This window comes from Falco punctatus, assembly GCF_963210335.1.
Source record: "Falco punctatus genome assembly, chromosome: 4".
NCBI classification, from domain to species: Eukaryota; Metazoa; Chordata; class Aves; order Falconiformes; family Falconidae; genus Falco; species Falco punctatus.
The window spans coordinates 43,647,277-43,667,700 of record NC_137583.1 but is presented as its reverse complement, the minus strand read 5'-3'; the positions used below and the strand labels follow the sequence as shown (position 1 = coordinate 43,667,700).

Sequence of the window (20,424 nt, the reverse complement as noted above, 5' to 3'; positions counted from 1 at the left end):
TAAGGAGGAAGTTGAATGAAGGTGGTCACTGGTAAGTAAAAGCTGGCTGGTCATATTGGCATGGGAGTAGCACAGTCTTTAAAGATCTAAAGCAAAAGGATAATTACAGGGAAAATAATTACAAATGAAAGAATAAATGCAAATAGAAGTGGAGCCTTCAAGATAAGGGCCAAATACTTCAATGCCATGTAGAAAGTGAAAAATGAGATGAGAGGATACTTTTATTACTTACTAGGTGTATACTTAGATTAGGAGTGTAGAGAATTATTATTATAGTACATTGAATAAGGGTAGAAAGGAGATTAGTGTGGCAAGTGAAAAGACAACTGTAATGAGCAAGACAAAAAAGTGAAATCTCATTGTGTTTTTGCATCAGTGGTGGTTACTCAAGAGTTGATACCAAACTGTCAAAAATTAATGAAAGCAAGTTTGAATTTGTATTTTCTCTGTAAGTTCTTCTGAATTTCAAAGTAAAACCTGCCAAAATCATATATTTGTGAAACTGAAATAACTTTTGTTATGTATCAATCTTGTTTCAGAGAACTTCATAAAAAATTTCAGTATTCTCTACAGTCCTTTGAAAAGGCATCTTGTTGATGACTCTTCAGTCCATTTTCCTGAACAGCGTGTAATCACTGAAGTGACTACTAATACCTTTCACGATACAGTGTTTTCGAGTGGAAAGGTACACCATTACTGAAAAAGTTTCTTGTAAATCATGGCTCAGACTCCTGGGGGGGTGGGGTGTGTGCCTCTCATGCTTTTTTGACATTGATGTGCTTTGCTTATTTGTAACATAAAACATGTTACTTTGTAACAATTCAAAAGTGTTTTTTAAAAGGAATTGGGAAGAGTGTGATCTTAAGTAAATCTGCAAAAGCTCTTCTAGTGTTAAAATAATCAAAAAGTCAGTGCAGCTGTTCAAGGTTTGTTTGGTTTTGGGGTGTTTGGTTTTTGGGTTTTTGTGGGAGGAGAAGGTGTGGGATTTTTTTCCTGTGTGATTGAAATACAGATTTTAATTTTTTTAAAAGAAAAGTGCCTGTGACTTGGTGGTTGGTTTTTTTTCATTTTCCTTTCTGCCACTGTAGCCAGGAGCGCATGCTCAATACGTAGGGTTTGAGGTGACACTGAAGAACATTCTGATTTCTGTGTTTCATACCTCAAAGGGAATAAATATGCCACAGCTTTTTTTTTCTCTATAATATTTTCATTTTTTTAAACACTTTAAAAAAGTTTAGAATTATTACAGAGTAGACATAACGGGGAAAAAAATTAGAAGCTTTTAAACCTAAGGCATTATTTGAAAGCACACAGAAGGAAAACCAAAACTCTGACAGGTAAAAGTTTTCCAACTGTATGCTATGAAATTGCTTTTTCTAAGATGTCGTCCAAAAGAGTAGTTAATTACTTTGATTCCTTAAATATGTGATAGTAAGTATTAATATCCATTGTTTTCCAGATCTTTTCAGTGAAGGTATGCATCTCCAATAACTGGTTTTCAGCAGCCCTAATGCCTGCTTTGCTAGTTAGACACAAAAAGCAGAAGTCTAGACACCATCTTCCCCTCCCATGTTAAGTACACGGTCATTGTTAGATGCATAGGGATTTAAGATTACAAAAGAATTTTGGGAAGCGTAGTGAAGTTTGGTGTATTTTCACCATTTTAGGGATGATTCCTAAATAATCTAAATAATCCTCTTCCTTTTGTCTTTATGGAAAGAGAATGCCCAGAGTTTTTGTGTGTTAATTCAGTAGACAGAGGGCATCAGTAAGTAACGCATAATAAGGTTTATTAACATTAGGATATAGCTTCCTTTCACAATTTAAGGGGTCCAAGTTGGTGATGTTGTGAAGACTAGTCCTCCCTTACTGCAGATTAACTACAACAGATAATCAAACTCTTCTCCATTTCATTTTCAGAATGTCTTGCTGCTCTATTATGCACAGTGGTGTGGATTCTGTGCTTCTCTTAATCATATCTTTATTCAACTTGCTCGGCTTTTGCCTCCAGATAATTTCACTGTGGCAAGGTAAAAAAGATTCTAATTGCATCTCTCTAGAAAATATAAGTTCACTGAGGTCATCAGCCTAGAAAATAATTACTACTTTTCTCTGTACAATATTGCAATATTAGATGCAAATGTCAGCTACTTCATTTCTTTTTTAATGCATTATTCAGTTTTCTATAAATTCAGTGGTTTTCAATCTCACTGTATTAGTTGTTCAGTTTAATTAAAATGAATTTTTAAATAGTGCAATTAACCTTGAAGCTTCCTAATTTCAGGAACTGAGTCAATAAAACAGCAGTAGAAAATAATTTTTACCCCTCTGTCTGGTAATTTGTAGCAAATAATAGTATCCTGTAGTACTGTATTGGAGAAATTGTTTGAGATAACCTGCAACAATATGTATGTTGGCTGACTGATGGGCAGCAAAGCACCACACAGCTGCTCGCTCACTTCCCCCCCCCTCCCGTCCCCTGTAGGATGGGGGAAGAGGAAAGGATGAATGAGAGCAAGAAAAATTGGAGATCAAGGTAAAACAAAACCAAAATTGTCATTTCCAGCGTTTTTAATGTTTTAGTGCAACCCAAACATTCTTGTTCATGTATTTAATAATACATCAGTACTTAAAACATCTGTTCTGACTGTGTCCTTGTTTCATTCTGACTGAACTTGCTCCAGGAGGCAGCATGAGATGTATAGGAAAAAAACCTGAAGTAAAAATTTGAAGTTACCACCTGCTTGTAGTTGGTGCTTTATTCCCACAGATGCAATGCTACTCTCAAATCTACATCCATTCTGTTTCCAGACTTTGAAGTTCTCTCATTTGTTGCATTATTTTTATTGCATTATTACTGATGTGATGATCTGTGGTTTTTTTCTATAATGAAATTATATTTGTAATCAAAAAAACCTAAAAATGCAGCAAAAAGCATAACAAGCAATTGAACAAGTATTTCATTTACAAAATCTTGTGTTCTTTTCTATGTAGAGTTTTAGAAAAAATTGTGCCTTTAAGAATGTTCTTGTCCTTGGAAGAAGCAAAGTAACTTACTCCCAAAACTATGTGAGGGGAAAATACTCAGAGTTGTGCTTTGAGGGACAGATTAATGAATAGAAAAATCTTCAGTCTTGTGTTGAAACTGTTAGGCAGATCTGTTTGTTTCAGAGAAGGGAGGTGTGTACATAATGAAGATGTGTGTGTAATGAGTGACACTGCAATTTAATTGCTGAGTTAGAGCAGTTGTAATACTGTACATACTTTTCTAGAATAAACCCCCCCGCACAGATACTTGTTAAACAGAGATTCATCATCTTCAATATTGGTAATTAATTCTGCTGACTCATATGCGCAACATATTTTTGGCATAACACATTTAAACTTACTTTTACAGACGCTTGCATTTCCTTCTTCCCAGTCACTAGTTTTACATGAAAATGGCGTTTTACAAGAAAATACAGATTGTTCATCTGCCTGTTCTCTTCATCAGTTTGTCTTTTCTTAACAGAATTGATATCACTCGGAATGACCTTCCATGGGAATTTATGACAGACCGTCTCCCAACCATTTTATTTTTTCCTCAGCAGAGGTAATGTAATTATTTTCCCTGTGGGGATTTAGTTTTCATTTTACTAAGTTACAGTAATTATCTTGTTACATGTCTTAGTAGAGGAAAAAAACAAACAGTAATTAATTTCCATACATGCATTTGTGCTTTATGCATATTCTAATTTTAGAAAAACAACAACAACAAAAAAAAACACACCCAGCAGACATGGATAGCTGACAATATGCAGATCGTGAATATTCTCTCCAAAGGTCATTATTTAATTGTTTGTAATTCTCTCTTTATGAACAACAGTATTACTAACCTTATTCTTCAGTTAATTTTATTATTTGGTTGTACTTAAAATTATTATTTTGGCATGGTCCAAATAAATTAATGAGTGACTGCAGGAGGGGGAAAAGGGGGACAAATGATGTAGGTGGTGGTGCAATGTAGATCTAGTGCAACTTGTACCTAATCGCTTCTAACTGGATAATCTAAGAGACATCTCAAAGAATATTATAATGGATTCTTGCAGTAAAATGCAAGGATTTGCTTGCTATGCAAATGCTTTCTAAATGAGGGCTTATGGATCCTTTGGAAATACTACAGGGGTCCTAATCTGTGAATTTTTATTTCTCCATCATTCCTCTGCAGTAGAATGAATGTAACAATCAGAGGGACTTCAGAGTGTTCATCACTCAAACTGAAGTTCTTTCAGGTTGCGGTTTTTTCATTGTTCTTATGTTTGGCTTTTGGGGGAATATATGTGTGTCTAGTTGTACCTGTATTTTGGAGATCAGATTCTTTGACAATCTGTATAAATCGTGGAAGTGTTCTATCAGTGAAGAACTAGTCTAACAGCAGCAGAGAGGAGGACTTGAAGTACTTCTGGCCTCTAAAGGAGAAGCAAAATCCTTAATTTTTACATAGTGTAGAAATGCCATTTTATATATATACATAGTTCATATCTTGTCTGGATTTAAGAAAAATAAGGGTTAAATTTTCCTGTTTTATATTTGTCAGCTAAGTTCCCTTTTGTATTGAAAGAAGTTTCATAATAAAAGAAATTTTAGTGTGTAAAATTTACATTAAATAAGAGATGTTTTCATTCCTGATAAAATCAGAATATAGATTTCTTTTTGCTGCTTTTGTGATATCATTAGTCTTGTTTGGTGACATGATTGTGTTGCTGTAAGAGAATATGAAGCAAAAAAACCCAACAACCATTATGAATGTTATGATCAAGTAGAAAGAGAATACGGGATGGAGTGAAAAAAGGTAGTTGAAGAAGCAGAAGTATGACACAGTAAGAAAATGTGCTAAAAATGAAAATGTTCTCAAAATTGTTTGGAAATTCCATAAAAGTTATTGGAAGACTGTCATGTTATATGGCTAGAAAAACTACTGCAAATACTTCAGGGCTTTTATTGAGATGTCCTTCTGCAGTGTTTGTTAAGCATAAGATTTTTCTTTAAATTCTTTTTTCTAAACTATGCATATTTCAAATATGCAGTATATGAGGTGAAAGCTATGCCTGAAAGTAATTCTCCGTAAGAACTTCCTGTGTAAACTAAAACTGTGGGTTTTGAAATATTTCTTTCTTTCTTAAAACAACACTTATTACTTCACTATTTCATTTGGGCATAAATGTATTATTTTTTCTATTTTTTTTTAGCAATTATTTTAAAAAAATAGAGTAACACAGCATTACTTTTACATACTGTAGAATTACATCATGGGAATTTGTGTGTATTGCCAAAATATTTTGAGTTTCATTCTGACTCAGTAACAAGTGCTGGACTTTTCACAGGAGAAAAGTAGCAGCAGATTTGTTGGCATTCTAGAAGCCTTGTGTTGCTTTTTTAAAACAGAAAACAAATGAAGCTCCAATAGCAGTTTAACACCTGCAGAGGGAAATATCCAAAGGCGATCAGCAGTAAAACAAGGTGTACATGCTGATGAAGTGAAACTATATATAGCAATTAAGACCTCAAAGAAAGAGCCAAGATATAAAGACTGTAGGACAGGGAAGTGTAGTGTCAAGGAGACAACTAGAATTGAGAATAATTTCTAGGCTGATGTGGAGGAAGGGAATTGATTCATGAACGGGTTAACAAAAAAAGGCAAGACAAAAGGGGTGGTGTAGAGAAAGGCACAAAGGGTGGGTCAGGAAAAAAAGAGCCCTAAAGTTAGGGATGTAAAAGGGCAGGAGAATACATCTAGGACTGGGATGGGACCTGATATGGCATACAAGGGTCCTGAATCCTACTCTTCCTATTCTTCCTTTGCAGCAGGGAGAAATTCTGAAATCCGGTGTCAAACTCATGTGTCATTTCTGCTTTGTGCTACTACACACAGTGAAAGTGCATCCAGCCTCTCACAGGCTGAGGAACAAGAAAGAAAGAAATACTAGGTGCAATAGAGCCACAAGCTTTCAAAAGTGCTCCATTTATTGTTTCAGCTATGTTTTTGGCATTTACACGTATGCTGTATGCATTAGACCTTGGGTTTTGTTTTCCTTTTTTTAGAAGATCAATACTCAGTCTTACACAATTGCAGTTTTTATAGAAAGGAAATGAAAACAAGCACTATAATAAATACCTGCAATGTAAAATAAAAATGTTGATTTCTTTCTCCCTCAAGACCTCCATCATCAGCAAATGGTAACTCGGACTATTAGTGCTGTGCAGTGTTACTAACAAAAAAATCTTTAAACCTGTGTCTTAAGTTTTGCAACTCCAAATTGATGTTTTATTTCAGTACAGAAATAGTTTCATCTATATCAGTTCTGAGTCACCCCAACTTCCAACTCATCATCTCCCCCACATTGTACAGTAAGCCTTGCTAATCAGCCTCAGCTCAGGCTCCCTCTGCCACATTCCTCCAGCTTGCTTCCAGTCCTTCACTGTTCCTTAGGTTAATTGAGCAGGAACTCAGCTAGAGGCGTTCCAAGGTGTGTACCTGTCTACGTAATGGCAGTGTTACCTGCATATGCTGCTTAGCAAAATCTGTAGTCTTCAGTGCCAATACCCTGGTCCAGTTACCTGTCAAGTTCAGCAGTTCTCACTGGGTCTCGGTTTTGCACGTTTTCCAGTGTTCAGTCTTTCTCATTTGCACAGTCCATTAGTTCTGGCTGGCTTGAGTGGCAGACTGCTGGTTTAAAGATGAGTAGTCTTGATTTTGAGATGAGCCACGTGTGTTTCATGAGGTGCTGTTGACAGTTGAGACAAGTAGTTGTAGTATTCTGTTGTCTTCTACTCCATTAGGTTAAGTGGCATAAGCTGAAGATTGAATAGATCTAACCACGTTAACAACCATTTGAATTCTAATGTGATTAATTTTAGGGCTGGAAGAAGTTAGAAACTGATTTCCAGATATTGTTGCGGCTACGGTTCTAAGACTACTGTAAGAGTTAATGAGCCTTAACATGCTCTTTGGAAACTTAAGGTACTTCCTCTCCCCCTTTTGAAGAAGGATCTAGTTTGCAGAACCAGACAGAGTGAGTGTCATAGAGAACTTAATGAAACTTTTTATTTATTTTATTTTAAAGCATAGCTCAAGCAGGTTTTAGAGCAGTGAAACAATTTACTATCTTCCCTGTGTTACTACAAAGTCTGGTGTACCCTATTTCTCTTCATAGGTACTTATCCTGCCTTATTCTGTTTTATAAAGCAGCTCTAGACTGTCTCTGGAGTGACAGACTTAATATTAAGATTGGTTTTGTAATGTTCTAACTGGTTTCATAAAGGTACCTTACTGTTAGGCATTGTTTTCTCTCCTGCTTTTTCTTTCCAGTCTGTTTTATATTTTGCTGCATCTAGGTAATGAAGAAAACTAGGTTTTGATAGTATTTGTAGTATCAGTAGCACTACTAGAGTAGTCCTGTATTAATTTTGGATATAAAGGTGCTGCATATTAAGGCTTTCTGTGCAGCTCCTTATCATTTGCCGTATAGGACAGTTTTTGCAGATTAACTCTGTTCTCAGATTCTTTTCACTGCATGCTGTTAATACTTCCTGATTTTTGTTTTAAATAGCCTTTTAGCTTTTCTGATACATACTGTGTTTTCGATCAATAAGAATGTATGATGATGTAGTAAAATATTGCCAATGTATAATGAGTCAGTTTTGGCTTAGTGTAGACTTTTTTTTTTTTTTTTTGCCTAAATGATGTAATGATTCATTAAAATTGTATGTGAGCTGATTGTCAGCTGAGAAAGTGCTGATGGTAATTACAAAAGTAACTTGATAGATCACCAGAAGTCTGCAGGGGAGGAAAAACTGTGTTGCTTATGCTTCCAGAAATAGCTTATTTTTGATGAACAGGAGTCTCATCTGGCTGGAGTTCTTAAATTATTGATAAAATATGGCATCTATCTTCTACCTGAAATACAGTAAGTAGTTCTCAGTAAATGAAATTAGCACAGGTTTATATCTCATATGCTAATGAGTTAATTTCACAGAAAGCATTTTTTGAGGCAGCTGTAATTGGTCACTGAATAACTCCTCTGTTCCAGATGCACAGTATAAGCAATTTAGAGACATAGTCACATATTGTGGGGACATAGGAGTTGCCCATAGTATGTGTTGTACAGGAGCAGCAGTAGTCAACTAAGGCATTAAACTTGAATCTGGCTTTCTTTGGAATAACTTTTGTTTGGATTTGTCCTGTGTCCTTTTCCTGACTTGCGTAATTAACCAATGGCTGAATGCATGCTACATACCTGCATATAAACCTGGTTATGAATTTGGCAGCCAAGGGGAAATAAACTAAGCTTTTCTTCTCAGTTTTTATAGCTCCTTAATGAAAGTGAGAATATGCTTCTGACTGGCAAAGGCTGAAGATGATACAGTGACAAACTATTAGCAAGCTTCCCAGTTAAACATGCTGGAGTAAGTGGCTCTACTGCAGTAGGCAGCAAACTCATGTTTTACTGAAACACGCTGAGTGAGAAGTCAAAGATGGTACTGGGTCAGAAAGAGAAGGTTAAGCGTTGGTTCCCTGATCCTCAGAGGACAGTTTAGCCTCCTGGGTTTTGTGATAGAAGTATGCACATGGTCAAAAAAGGGCAATAATTTTAACATGTGACACAGCTGGAGGTTGCAGGTGTCTTTTGGTGGTTAGTAGTCTTGAGGAAGAAATTCGGTTCTTGAGGCAGCTTGGCCTCTTGTCAGGTTAAGAGTAAGTTTATGGTGCTGGAGAAAGCAGTGGGCCTACCTTTTCATATGCTGGGTTTAGCATTCACACCTGTATAATGAGCTTCAGAATTAAAAACACTTAACTTGTTTGATTTGCTTCCTTGATCACTTTGGTGGCATAAGAACAAAGCAGAGGAACAAGTAAAAACATTTGGAGTTTTTGACAGCAAAAAGGGCCTTGCATCTGACTAAAGCAACTGCTTAGCCATTTAAAAGCAAACTCTCCTCTGTTCCTTACAATACCCTTCTGATGTTGGAACACATTAAGCTACTTATTCCAGGATAACATACAGGCTCCAAATAGTAAATTCCTACCCGATAGCTCTATACATCTGGATTTAACATCTAACAATGTATGTAGAATTAGCAACACAACATTAGTTAATAAGCTGAAGGAGAATATTAAATATCAGTATGCTCTGATCACACCTGCCTGCCCAACAATGATGCTATGTGTACTTCAAGCTCATAACCCATAATAGGGATGGAGTAAAACTTGCTTCCTGGAATTTGATGGAAAACTTTGGTCTCAGACAAATACCAATCCAGTGCAGAGTTTCTTACAGCACCCAGACTGGAATACAGGTAAAATAGTTCTTCAAAAGAAAATACTCTGTGTTCCACATTTATTATAGGTTTCCCTTAACTTCTATATTAACCATTCTTGATTAAAAAAAAACCCACAAAGTAAAAAACAAAAAAAGCAAGGATACCAAGTTAGAGTTGAACAGCAGATGCTTAAATAAGATTATCATTGCTTACTTATCTGTTTTAATATGAACTTATGTCTTTCTAGGAAGGAACAAAGTGTGAAGTTCCCTGAAGACTTTTCAGTTAACCTTCCCAATCTCCTTAAATTTATTTTACATCACTCAAGTTTTTCTTTATCAGAGCCCTGTACCAAAGAATGCCTACAAAAGGAGACAGTTCTACAGCAAGGACACATCTCCCACTTAGAGAGAGAAATTCAGAAGTTAAGATCAGAAATTAGTGCCCTTCATCAGGCCCATGAGCAGCTTGAAGCACAGCTTTCTGAAGCTAGGAGAGAGGAACACAGACTACAGCAGCAAAAACACACACTGGAAAAGCAGCACAAGACTCTGCAGCTCCACAGTAAGCAGTTACAGGCCACATACAACCAGAAGAATCAAGAGTTATTAGAAATGGCTGAAAAGCTTCAAGAATTGGCTGATGCATCAGAAAATCTCCTTAAAGAAAACACTTTACTGAGAATCCTGGTGGCAGCAAGGGAAGGAAAGCTACAAAACAAAGATGAAATTAAAGAACCACTTCAGACAGAGCAAACGCTTTCTGAAGCTAATGATATATCAATTTCAACAGCTACTGCCACATTAGAGGAAAAAAGGACTGACAATATTGATATCATAGAGACACAGCACAGTAATGGAAACAGGACAGAATGATTGCTTACACAAAGTCAAATGATGCAGTATTGGGTAGGTATTTATGCAAATTTTATTGAAATTCATTGTAAATAAAGACTTCTTCCCCCCTGTGATCTAGAAAAACAAAAATCAAATGGAATATTTTTGTATACTTGAACTTACCCACATCTAAAGAGAAGAGGATAATGGAAAACACTTTCTGCACTTTACTATTGCACTAACTTGCAAACACCTATCCATTTAAATTAAAGATGCTGATTTTTAGGGGCAGCAGTGTGATACAAGCACCTCTAAGGACCAGTTTATTTTTCACTGGCTTTCTCTTACAGCTATTAGGAGAGAAGTTAGACCTTTGACTTGTACTTTTCCATAGTTTCTGAAGTCTGCCCTTTACACTGCATTCTCTTTGCTGAATTCAAATAGACATACTTCATCTGTGTAATCAGTGAACTTGAATGGACAAAGTCATCTTGCTACAACTATTCTGTTCTAGAACTTCAGCACTTCATATCACTTTGTATACAAGGTATCTGACTGTCTTGAAACCTGCAAGAGCCATGTGTGAACTGTTCTCTACTGAAAACTAAAGAAAGTCTTACTAAATTAATCCTTTTCTCCTTGATTTGTAAGAAGTCTGAATATAGCAGTTGAAGTGTGTGGATCAGGCTATCCATGCAAGTCTCATGAGACTAGTATCTTAAAGTCGTGTGCCAGGCTAAGGACAGCCCTCTATCTGCTGTACCCCATGTTGTACTCAATAGGCAGGAGCTTTTTGCTACTAACAGCATTAATTTTGCTTCAAATTATAGACTTCAATTAAAGAAAAAGTGTAGCACTAAAAATGCAAGTCAACATCTTACTGTAGAAGAAGGGGACAAGACTTTTTGTCTAGGCCATTACTGTCTTGCATATAGGTATGAATTCTCAAGCAAGCTTACTAGGCCTATGTTACTTAGTTAACCCATATATACAGGGACAAGAAGCAAGTCTAATGCTTCCTATAGAGCTGAAGAACTTGGACTTCATTATTTGTAGCTTAACTCAGGAAACAGATTTACAGTAAGCTGCCATTGGTGGCTCAGTGTTGTTCCTTCTCTCCCCAAACCTTGTGAGGTACGGGACTCCCCATTTAACACATCTTTTTACAGTGCCTATAGCTAAACTATAACATAGATCAGGAAATGGAAGGTATGTCCTCATTTGGAAGGCCTTCACCATTGCTAGCCAAGAACTACAAACTGACCAGCAATCTCCCTTGCCCCTCTCAACATGTGTTTTTGTAGGAAAGACTGAAACTTATCTTGTAGTAGTAACAGTTAAATCAAGAGCATTATCTACAAGATAGATTAACTGAATTCTATAGTTTACGGTTTGTCTGTAGACTAAAATGCCTTTTTACAACAGGCTGTTAACATATACCCTAACTCTTAAATACCCAAACGGGGTTCTAGGGAAAAAAAAAAAAATCATACTAGTTGCACTTAATCAGTTTTAATAAGTAACCACTTCTGCAGTTTCAGCATGCAGACCTACAGAAGAGAACAGCCTGCTCTACTGCCACTTCAAAGTCCTGGAAACCTTCTGGACCATCCTTGAGGGTTCAGTATCCATCATTAGTTCCCAGGTCAGAATCCATCAAAACGGCAGTTTCCTTGCAGTAGCTACATAGAGAACAGTTTTAGCAGCCAAAAGCTTAATCCACATAGCTGCAACTAAAGGAAATCACTTCCTTTCTTGTAGTTCCTTTGTTTCCTCCCTCAGCAATACTGAAGGCTTATACCTTCTTTTCAGAAGTATTCTGCATCAGTCCAATAAACTGTTAAGAGTAGGAGGTCTGACTTGATGGCTGTACACTCAAGTTAGTAGCAGAAGCAAGCTTTAACTGCAGATTTGGTTTTGAAGGTCTGGAACCCCATCTACAGTTGCGATTCAGAAGTCCTCTTATGGGTTATACACAGTTGCATCATATTATTCCCATATGCTGTGGAACACAAAGCAAAAAGCTTCTGGCAGCCTATTTACAGTTCACAGTTGTAAAGTAGTTCACATTACAGTAGTAGCTCCATCAAAATAGGCTCAGCTAAACATTCAAGTAACAAAAAAATGTTAGTAGTCTCTTCACACCAGTATATCCCTGTGTCCACTGCCAGCAATGGACATTATGCCAGGTGAGTCAGCTCCTGTCATAGAGGAATTAGGATACACAGTTGATCCAAAGTGCAACTTCTCAGTGCATGCAGTTGCAGCTTATTTAATCCTCATCAAGGTGTTTTCTGATGAGTAGCATGCCTGTGAGCAGGTTCTTCACAGTATAGAGATTCTTCTGTTGGTTACACATATCATAAGCATAGTCCATATACATGTGTTGCTCCAGGTTAGCTATGTACTTCTGTGCCATTTGGAGTTAGCTTAGCTTTCCTCTCTACACAAGGTCCTTTAGCAGAGTACTGCACCAGAAGAAAGGGCTCTTTGGTTTCTCCTTCACCCACAATGCTTTCCTCATCTTCAGACTGGCTGATCCTCTGCAGACGCAGGTAACACCAGCAGCCCAGTATCAAGGCACCAAGAGCCGCTATAGCAATCAAAATAACAATAACAGTCACCACTCCAGTGGTGGGGCTATGATCCATAGACATGGTCAGTATTTCAGGTTGTCTGACTTCTTTAAGGAAATTCTGTCCTCACTACAAGGCTTGCTGCATCTTCAAACTCCTGCAGTGGAAAAACCAGACACTTAATGAAGTGGTGCAGTTTCACCATATTCAGCATCATTACATTCATCGTTGGTATCCTTCACCACAGCACATGACCCTCTTGCATTGTACTTCGAGCTTCTCACACTCATACCATTTTTACACATTTTAAGCTATTTCTTCAAACTGCTTTCAAAGATGCAGGTTTCTAGATCAAATTAACACAAATGAAAGCTAAACTTATTTCAGCTCTTGACATGCTTGTCAAAATAGCTCATGGTCAGCCTGCTAAGAGGTAACAATTTTTACTAGGAGACAGGAGGTGAGACAAGATACATACACACTGTATGGAAGTTACAGTTTAGTGCAGATATTTAAGACTATTTAATAGAAATGCTAAATCATGAATGAACTCTCACATCCACAAGAAGGTAGCTGAACTGCTACCTTTAGTTTTCCTAAAGGAATCCTACAGAAACAGTATATCTGGGGTTTAGAAGTCTGGCCCTTTTTAAAGTTTAATTTACAAACATCCTTCTTACATACTCATAGTTCTAGGATTGGTAAGCTAATTGCAGAGGTAATTGCAATGCTAATGCATTCCTATAAGCCTGTCCGTAACACCGCTCTGTTTAGAAGGGGTGACTACTAGGTAATTAATGGGTTGTTCATTGAGCTGGTAAAAACAACAGATGTTGCTTTATATGGATTTTTCATAAGAAGCAGGTAGAGCTAGATTTATTGAAGAGTTAACAAAACACAAGGAGAAAATTGCTATTTTACACTTCTGCTCCTCTTGGCTTTCAAACCACAAAGGAAAGGTAGTGCATTACGACTGCAGCTGAAATTGGAACAGAGGCAGCAGGCAAGAAACTAGGAGACAAGAAGAGCTTCAAGACTTCCTTAGTCTGCTGCAGTTTTGGCAGGACAAAAAAAGTAGAGGGAGTGTCCTTTGCTACTGCCACTTCCAAATTCACAGCACTATTTAAAGGGGTCATGTCAGCCTTACCTTAAATTTCAAAGTTACTGTTTACAACTCTGTTAGTTTTACCTTCCTCCACTTCAGCTGGGACATAAGACACAGCAAGTCATTCATTACCCTTTCTTTCCAACTTACCCTTACTCTTCAACAAGTCAAACTCACTGAAGTCTTGACCAGAGCCAGCCCTACCCAGGAACTAATTCTGTACTGCTGTAGGGATCAGGTTAGCGCTCAGTGCTACGATTTCAGGTATAACAGATACAGTCCCTAGTGGTTTGAAGGTCAGCTGCATGTGCTGCGACATCTGCATTTCACCTGACGCCTGCATTTCACCTGACACGTAGCCACTGACCAGCAACAGAATAACAGGAGTATCTTCTGGCTGCTGCAAGCACCAGTCTATGGAGGGCCATACACATTTCCAGGAAAGGCTCTTCCTCACCATCCTTGTTGCAGCCTCAGCTGCAATAGCAGCTTCAGACAAACCCCTCAGAAGTCAGTCCGAGTCAGAACTGTTAGGTTATTGTGAGCGTTCTCTACTGTACTTTCAATTCTCACCAGCATTTCAACATGAAAGAGTCAAGGCAATTACAGTGCGGTACCTCTGCCTGACAGAACTCAAGCTGGAGACCCAAGTTTATTTCCTGACATCTCATGAAATGGCAGACCCCCACACACTGTCGCATAGCCATTTCAGCAAGGACAAATCCACTAGAGAGATGGTCAGCACAGGTGTCATTCAGGTCCAGTGTCACAGAACTAACTTGCACGCACTTCTGGCTACATTTCCAGCCCTGTAAGCTACAACCAACAGCTTATAGCATACCCAACACAACCAAGTCCTGCAGACCCAATTTTGCCCAAGTAAGAAAAACAAAACTAATCACACCCTCAGCACAGCTATGTTCCCACTGCAGCCAGAGAGGCATATGATGTTTGTCATTACCATCTTGGTTCTGCAATGCTTATTCAACACAGGGCAATCAGCTGAGGGTGATTAAGAGTGACTTTCATGTAGTTCATTTTCCTCAGGGCATGTCTGAACTGCAGCACTCTTTGATCAAGCCACAACAGTACAGCATCAGCATAAAAGAACTGCATGTTCACATTAAGCCCTGTTCTGCAGCTTGCACAACGGCTAGCAGCAATGACAACCTACTAGCACTTTCTCTACAGCAGTTTGGTGTAGCACATAACCTTACATTAGAACTAAACAGATACCATCGCCTAGAAAATAGCTTTTAAAACTGGAAATTAGTATTGCAAATGCTGCCCCTCTGCCAGACTTCAAGTGAGCAGACTGCATCAGCTGTTCAAGGTATGAAACTGCATGTCACAGTCCTCTAACACCAGGATCTTTAGGCAAAAGGGCCTCAGCATAATAGCTAGCAAGGCACCAACCTTCACCAGCAGTCTTGAGAAACAAGTTTGAAAGCAAGAGCTAGATGTTAGGTTCAGGTAACAAAGGAGCTACATGTCCTTGTATGAAGGCCTCCATAGTACTTCCTTAATTCTTGTCTGCTGTTCTTGGACACTTCTGTTTAACACTACCTTTACTGCTTAATAACACTGCTACTGCTTGCTTGAAGCTGTGAGGCAATTCAACGCGAACTTCCACTTTTTGGAAAAATCCTGACATTAAACTACACAAAGGCCAGGCCCATGACTCCATTAGTCTTGTTTCTCAGCAGGCACTGGGAAGAACCTTGCAGGCCCCATATGCACTCCGTGAGTGGGTGACCAGTCACTGGCAGCTCCCACACAGCTGATGCTTCTAGAATATATGAAGTTCTACAACAGATGCCAGTCAGGAGCATAAGTAGAGACTTTCAAGGTGCAGAGCTGGCCAGGAAGAACATGCTGATTACTTTGGGTATGACAGCTTTGCTTTTTTATCCTCTGCTCAGCTTAGTCATGACAGCTCCTTCTAGAATAAATGCATATGAATCCTTTACAAGAGGACAGACTTACCTGGGAGATCATCTACTCTTGCAGAGGTATTCTCCTAACCTTACACACAATTAAGAACATTATCGGACTCATCCTTCCAGTCTAAGGTTTCATTTGTATTCATTATCACCAACTAACTGAACAGCTCTTTAAGACAACAGAGATGTTAACAGTAGTAGATATACACAGAAAGTTGCAGGACCTGTCCTTGAGGCAGGGTATTATACATGCATGCTCACTCTGTTTACACTAGAAAGTTACTTCTAGCTGGGTTAGTCTCTCCTGTGTCTCGAGTGATTTTGCTTTGATATGGCAAAGTAGAAAGTGTTAGAGACTGACAACTAGGACCTCCAGGATGCATGAGACCAATTTACCCTTATTAAACAACTTCCAGTCCAAATCTGAGTGCAAGACAGAAGCTTACAGATTCCTCTTAAAGATCATTCTTGGCCAAAGCTATAGGTTTTCACCTTTACAATTCTGAACGCTTTTTTGATTCAATTAAAAATTCAAGGGATCTGCATCAGTTTGATCTCTGGGACAAAAAAGAGCACAGTAATCTGGATGTACTGCCCTGTAAATTCCCTTTCTCTAAGCACAGAAAGGGATTGAAGTTGCATCAAGAAGCACTTTCCGGCTTCTATTTTGAAAGCTCCTCACATCTTTGCACCACACCATACTTAATGCTAAGAACTGTAGGAGAAAACAAGCCTACATATCTTTGGAAGGATTATTCCATGGACATTCACCTTATAGGAAAAGGACAAGTAGATAAAAATTCAAGGTCACTTTCTCAAAGCACTTCAACTCTACTTCTCAACGAGATAAAGCTAGATGTAGAAATAATTTCTCCTGCAGACACATATCCTCTTCTTCCCTCTCAAGGAGTCTGGAGCCAGCACCCTATATAAAGTCAGGTATTTGGCATCTGTATGTATTTGAAGTGGCACAAGCAACTAGCTATTGGTGCATGATAGTAACCAGGACAATAGCACTATTATTTTATTAGCTTTGGATAGTTCCAGTGTTCTGCTACTGAAAGCTACAGTGTTGCTAGTCCATGCTGCTGTTTTTCTGGCTTCAGGTCACTGTACACCTAGAGCTAAAGCTCTCCTGCAGTCTTAATTCTATCCTTAGCACAGTACATTTACATGTTTTAACTATACTAGTAAGAACTACCTTTACTTTCTGTGTTGTTTTCTAGATGCAGAACTCCAACCTCACTGCTCTTCCCACCAGCAACCAATTGAAATAAAGATTAAGCTGTCTTCAGAATCCATTTCTCAATGGGAGAAATACAGCATTCTGTAGATCCTCTTTAAATTGATCTAATGGAAATTACAAGTAGTTTTCAGACTTTTTCTGTTAAAGCATACCTGAGCTAAAAAAGCCCACAAGCGTACCAGGAACAGCACCAACTTTCATGTCTTGTACTGTAAAATATTAAAAGCTGCAAATTCCTGATCTTCAAAAAGATTGATGACACCATCCCACCATCCATGTATACTTGGTGGCGCTTCTAGTGCTATACCCCTTCCCATCACACTTGCTATTGAAGCGTCTAAGGTTATTTACTCATTAGATTAGTCAGATTCACTGGTGGGAACTGCAAATAGCCTCAGTTCTTAGAGCAATCAAACAGTGAAAACATCAGCTACAAAACATCTTTCCATAAATAACTCCTCTTCTTTTTTGCCTAATACCAACTTCTACTCAGAACATAATTTCATGACATTTTATTATCCAATTCAGAAGCTCTAAGTAAAGGACAAACAGAAAAGACAGTTTAAATTGCAGAAGCCTGCAAGGGAATAAATTCTATGCGAGGCTGGCGTTAGTTTCTAAACTGAGTTTTTCATGATGACAGGCATTCTGCTGCTAAGTTTGCTATCATTAATGACTGCATGCTGTTTCTGAAAAGAAATACTGCTACCATAGAAGCCAAAGCTATAGGAACATGCTTCAAAAAACATGTAGTTACCCAAACACACCCAAGTCCTTGAGCAGTTACATTTAAGGTGCAAGTATTAAGCCTCCATGTTAAAACCTTTAAGAGACAAAGTAACAGCACCTTGCACGACATGCTACTAATTGTAAGAAATGCTTTTCCCCTCTATGTACCGGTAAGGTCACTTTTAAGGATTGCTGCATACTCACCACACGAGCATCCTTATTGCCAAGGAAAGATGAGGGGCAAAATCTCTGCAAAAGACACAGCTGTAATTTTGCCATTGGCACACAAGCATGTACAGCACCCAGACTACCCAGCCATCGGGAGTTAGGCCTTTATAATACAGGAGTGCTCAGGCTTTACCACTTCCAAAAAAAGTGGGGTCACTGTTACTCTTAATTAAACTCCAGTTAATGCCACCTCTTTCTGATAAAGCCAAGTTACCTTGCACAAACTGGGGCTTAGCCAGAGGCTATTTTAGAAGCAGGGAGCTGTTTAGTAGAAGCCTCCAATGCAAGTCATCTTCTCCTCCCAACCCTTATTATACTTGTAATGAGGAATAAAAGAGCAGGGAAAGCAGCTAAAAAAAAGGCTTTTCTGTGGCTAGTTATAGACGGCTTAGCATTCAAATAACTTAGAAACACTAGAATGAAAACTGATACCTGACAGCATTGACTGGAACAGCAGTTTGTTTCCACGAGGCGTAGCAGCACCTTACACTTAATCAAGAATCACTTTTAAAGCTTCACACCAAGCTAAAACCACACAGCAGTTAATGTTTTACAGAAAAGAGGGGAGAGCAGCAGTCTGGGAAGTTTCCCAGACACAGCAACACAATTTCAAGAGCAGGCAGACCTCTTCAGCAGCACAGTAAATGGAAGAGGTTTACGTTGTCACTGGCCATCAGGCATGTCAGCCACTTTATGCAGAACTAGAAACTAGTGTTAAGACCCCGTTCAGAGGCAACTGCATAGCTGGCAAAGCATATGTCATACTCTAGATGTGTACCTGTCAGTATCTCATCTACATGGAGCTGCCAGCGATCTGCCCTGGTAAGATAACATCGTCACGTCTGACATTCAGTTGCTAGAAGGAACATTCTGCATATATCCTGTGGCAAAGCTTAATTCTTGACATAGTAAAAAAATTGCTGAGCTAGCAACATCAAGTTCGCCAATAAAAAAGTTTTTTTCTATTTATACATTCAAGGTAGGGCTTTGTCGAACAGCAGCTCGATAGCAGCCACACATTTCTGGTATTCAAGCTGCTGTTCCGCCCGGCTCCAGCCCTCAGACGCCTGGCACGTACCTGGGGCAGTGGGTCAGAGGCCCGGCCAGGGGTCCACGCTCGACTTCACGATCACCTTACTAGAAAAGCGAAGGTCACACTGCTTTTGGATTTCATCTGGCAGGCCTCCCCTGTGGAGACGGATCACATCAGTCCCCCGACGCTCTGCATCCCGAGCGAGTCCCTCTTGCTCCTGGCTTCCCGGAGTTACACGAGGACGGGACCACCAGCTCCTTGGCAGGGGCGGCCTGGGGCGATCCGCTGCCCCTCACCCACCTGCTAACCAAGGCAAGAGGCTCAAGTTGTGCCGAGCTCCTCAGGTCCGTTCAAAGGTAGCGCCCGCGGCCAGACGCCCGCAGCGGCGCCCAGCCCGGGCGCAGGAGGAGCGGAGCCGCCCCTCGCCCCAGGCTCGGCCCCAGCCGAGGGCAGCGCGGCGGGCCCGGCCCACGCCCGCTCCGATGCCGCTGACAAGCCGTAAGGCATCGCCTTATGACTGCGGCGCGGCGGCCGCGCCGGGCGAGCGGGCCGAGCCCAAGGCCGGAGCCCCAGCGCCGCCCGGCAGCGAGGCGGGGCCGGAGCGCAGCCGCCGCCGCAGACACAAAGAGCGGCTCGGCCGCGGCGGCGCCGGCGAAGGGGCGGGGCGGGCCCGGGGTGGCACAGGCGGCCCTACCGCGTCTCCAGCGCGACCCACCCCAGCACGACCCTCCGCGGCCCGCTCGCAGCCCCCCTCTCCCCAGCTCTCAGGCTCCGCACGGCGCCTGCCTGCCTGCCCGCCCACCCTTCGTCCTTACACCGAGGCGCCCGCACCCGCCGCCGCAGCACCCACCGACACCACCGCGGGCGCGACAGCTCTTTCCCCGCCCGCGCCGCCTTATATCGGGGCCGGGCGGTGCCGCGCGGCGGCCAATCGGCACCCGGCGCGCAGGGCCCGGCCAGCAACAGCTGACGGCCGGGGCGGCGGCGCGGCCCTCCTGCCCCCCCTCCTCCCGCCTCCCTCCCTCGCTCCCGCCTCCCGCGCTCCCGCCCCCCCCCCCCCCCCCCCCGCGCTTCCCGCCCTCCCTTCCCATGACAGCGGCGGTGGGCGGCCCCCCCGGCGGGGAGCGAGGCCGGGGGGGCCGAGGAAGGCGACGCTGAGGTAAAGGACTCACCCGAGGGGCCGCGCCACCTTCCCGCCGCCGCCTCGGCGCTGCCCGGCGGTGAGGCGGGGGCGCGGGGGAGCCGCGGGCGGGCGGGAAGGCGCCGCGCCGGGCAGCCCCGCAGCCACCCCCGCGCCGGGCTGAGGGCGCCGCACATCTCTGCCGCGGCCCCAGCGCCCCCTCTGCCAGCCCCCGCGGGGGAAAACCCCGCAGCCACCGCTGTGGCCCGCAGGAGGTCCTTTCGCCGCCCTCCGTGCGGAGTGTGGCG

General features: G+C 41.0%; 3 protein-coding genes across 10 annotated transcripts in view; 2 read left to right on the top strand and 1 right to left on the bottom strand.

Moving 5' to 3' along the window:
- Positions 1-10,764, top strand: part of TXNDC11 (thioredoxin domain containing 11) — a 35,120-nt gene extending 24,356 nt beyond the window's left edge. For all 3 annotated transcript variants that reach the window (XM_080386832.1, XM_080386833.1, XM_080386834.1), the window contains 4 exons: positions 540-685; positions 1,921-2,030; positions 3,512-3,592; positions 9,548-10,764. In XM_080386832.1, coding sequence (XP_080242958.1) covers positions 540-685; positions 1,921-2,030; positions 3,512-3,592; positions 9,548-10,175 — 965 coding nt within the window. In that variant the 3' untranslated portion in view covers positions 10,176-10,764. The remainder of the gene's footprint in view (positions 1-539; positions 686-1,920; positions 2,031-3,511; positions 3,593-9,547) is intronic.
- On the bottom strand, positions 10,205-19,992 carry SNN (stannin). 6 transcript variants are annotated; one of them, XM_080386881.1, is made up of 3 exons: positions 19,847-19,992; positions 19,042-19,296; positions 10,205-12,869 (listed from the first exon to the last, which is right to left on the bottom strand). In XM_080386881.1, exon 3 carries the CDS (start codon positions 12,791-12,793, stop codon positions 12,533-12,535), a length of 261 nt encoding a protein of 86 aa, XP_080243007.1. In that variant the 5' UTR covers positions 12,794-12,869; positions 19,042-19,296; positions 19,847-19,992; the 3' UTR covers positions 10,205-12,532. The 6 variants fall into 6 exon arrangements, 5 of the variants coding, with proteins under 5 accessions (XP_080243007.1, XP_080243008.1, XP_080243009.1 ...); XM_080386882.1 differs by lacking the exon at positions 19,847-19,992 and adding an exon at positions 17,940-17,984 and having other exon boundaries at positions 19,042-19,744; XM_080386883.1 differs by lacking the exon at positions 19,847-19,992 and having other exon boundaries at positions 10,205-12,866; positions 19,038-19,744.
- Positions 19,993-20,093: 101 nt separating this feature from the next.
- The window catches only part of LITAF (lipopolysaccharide induced TNF factor), an 88,943-nt gene continuing 88,612 nt past the window's right edge, over positions 20,094-20,424 (top strand). The window contains exon 1 of the mRNA XM_080386870.1: positions 20,094-20,155. The gene's annotated coding sequence lies outside the window, so the exon portion shown is untranslated. The remainder of the gene's footprint in view (positions 20,156-20,424) is intronic.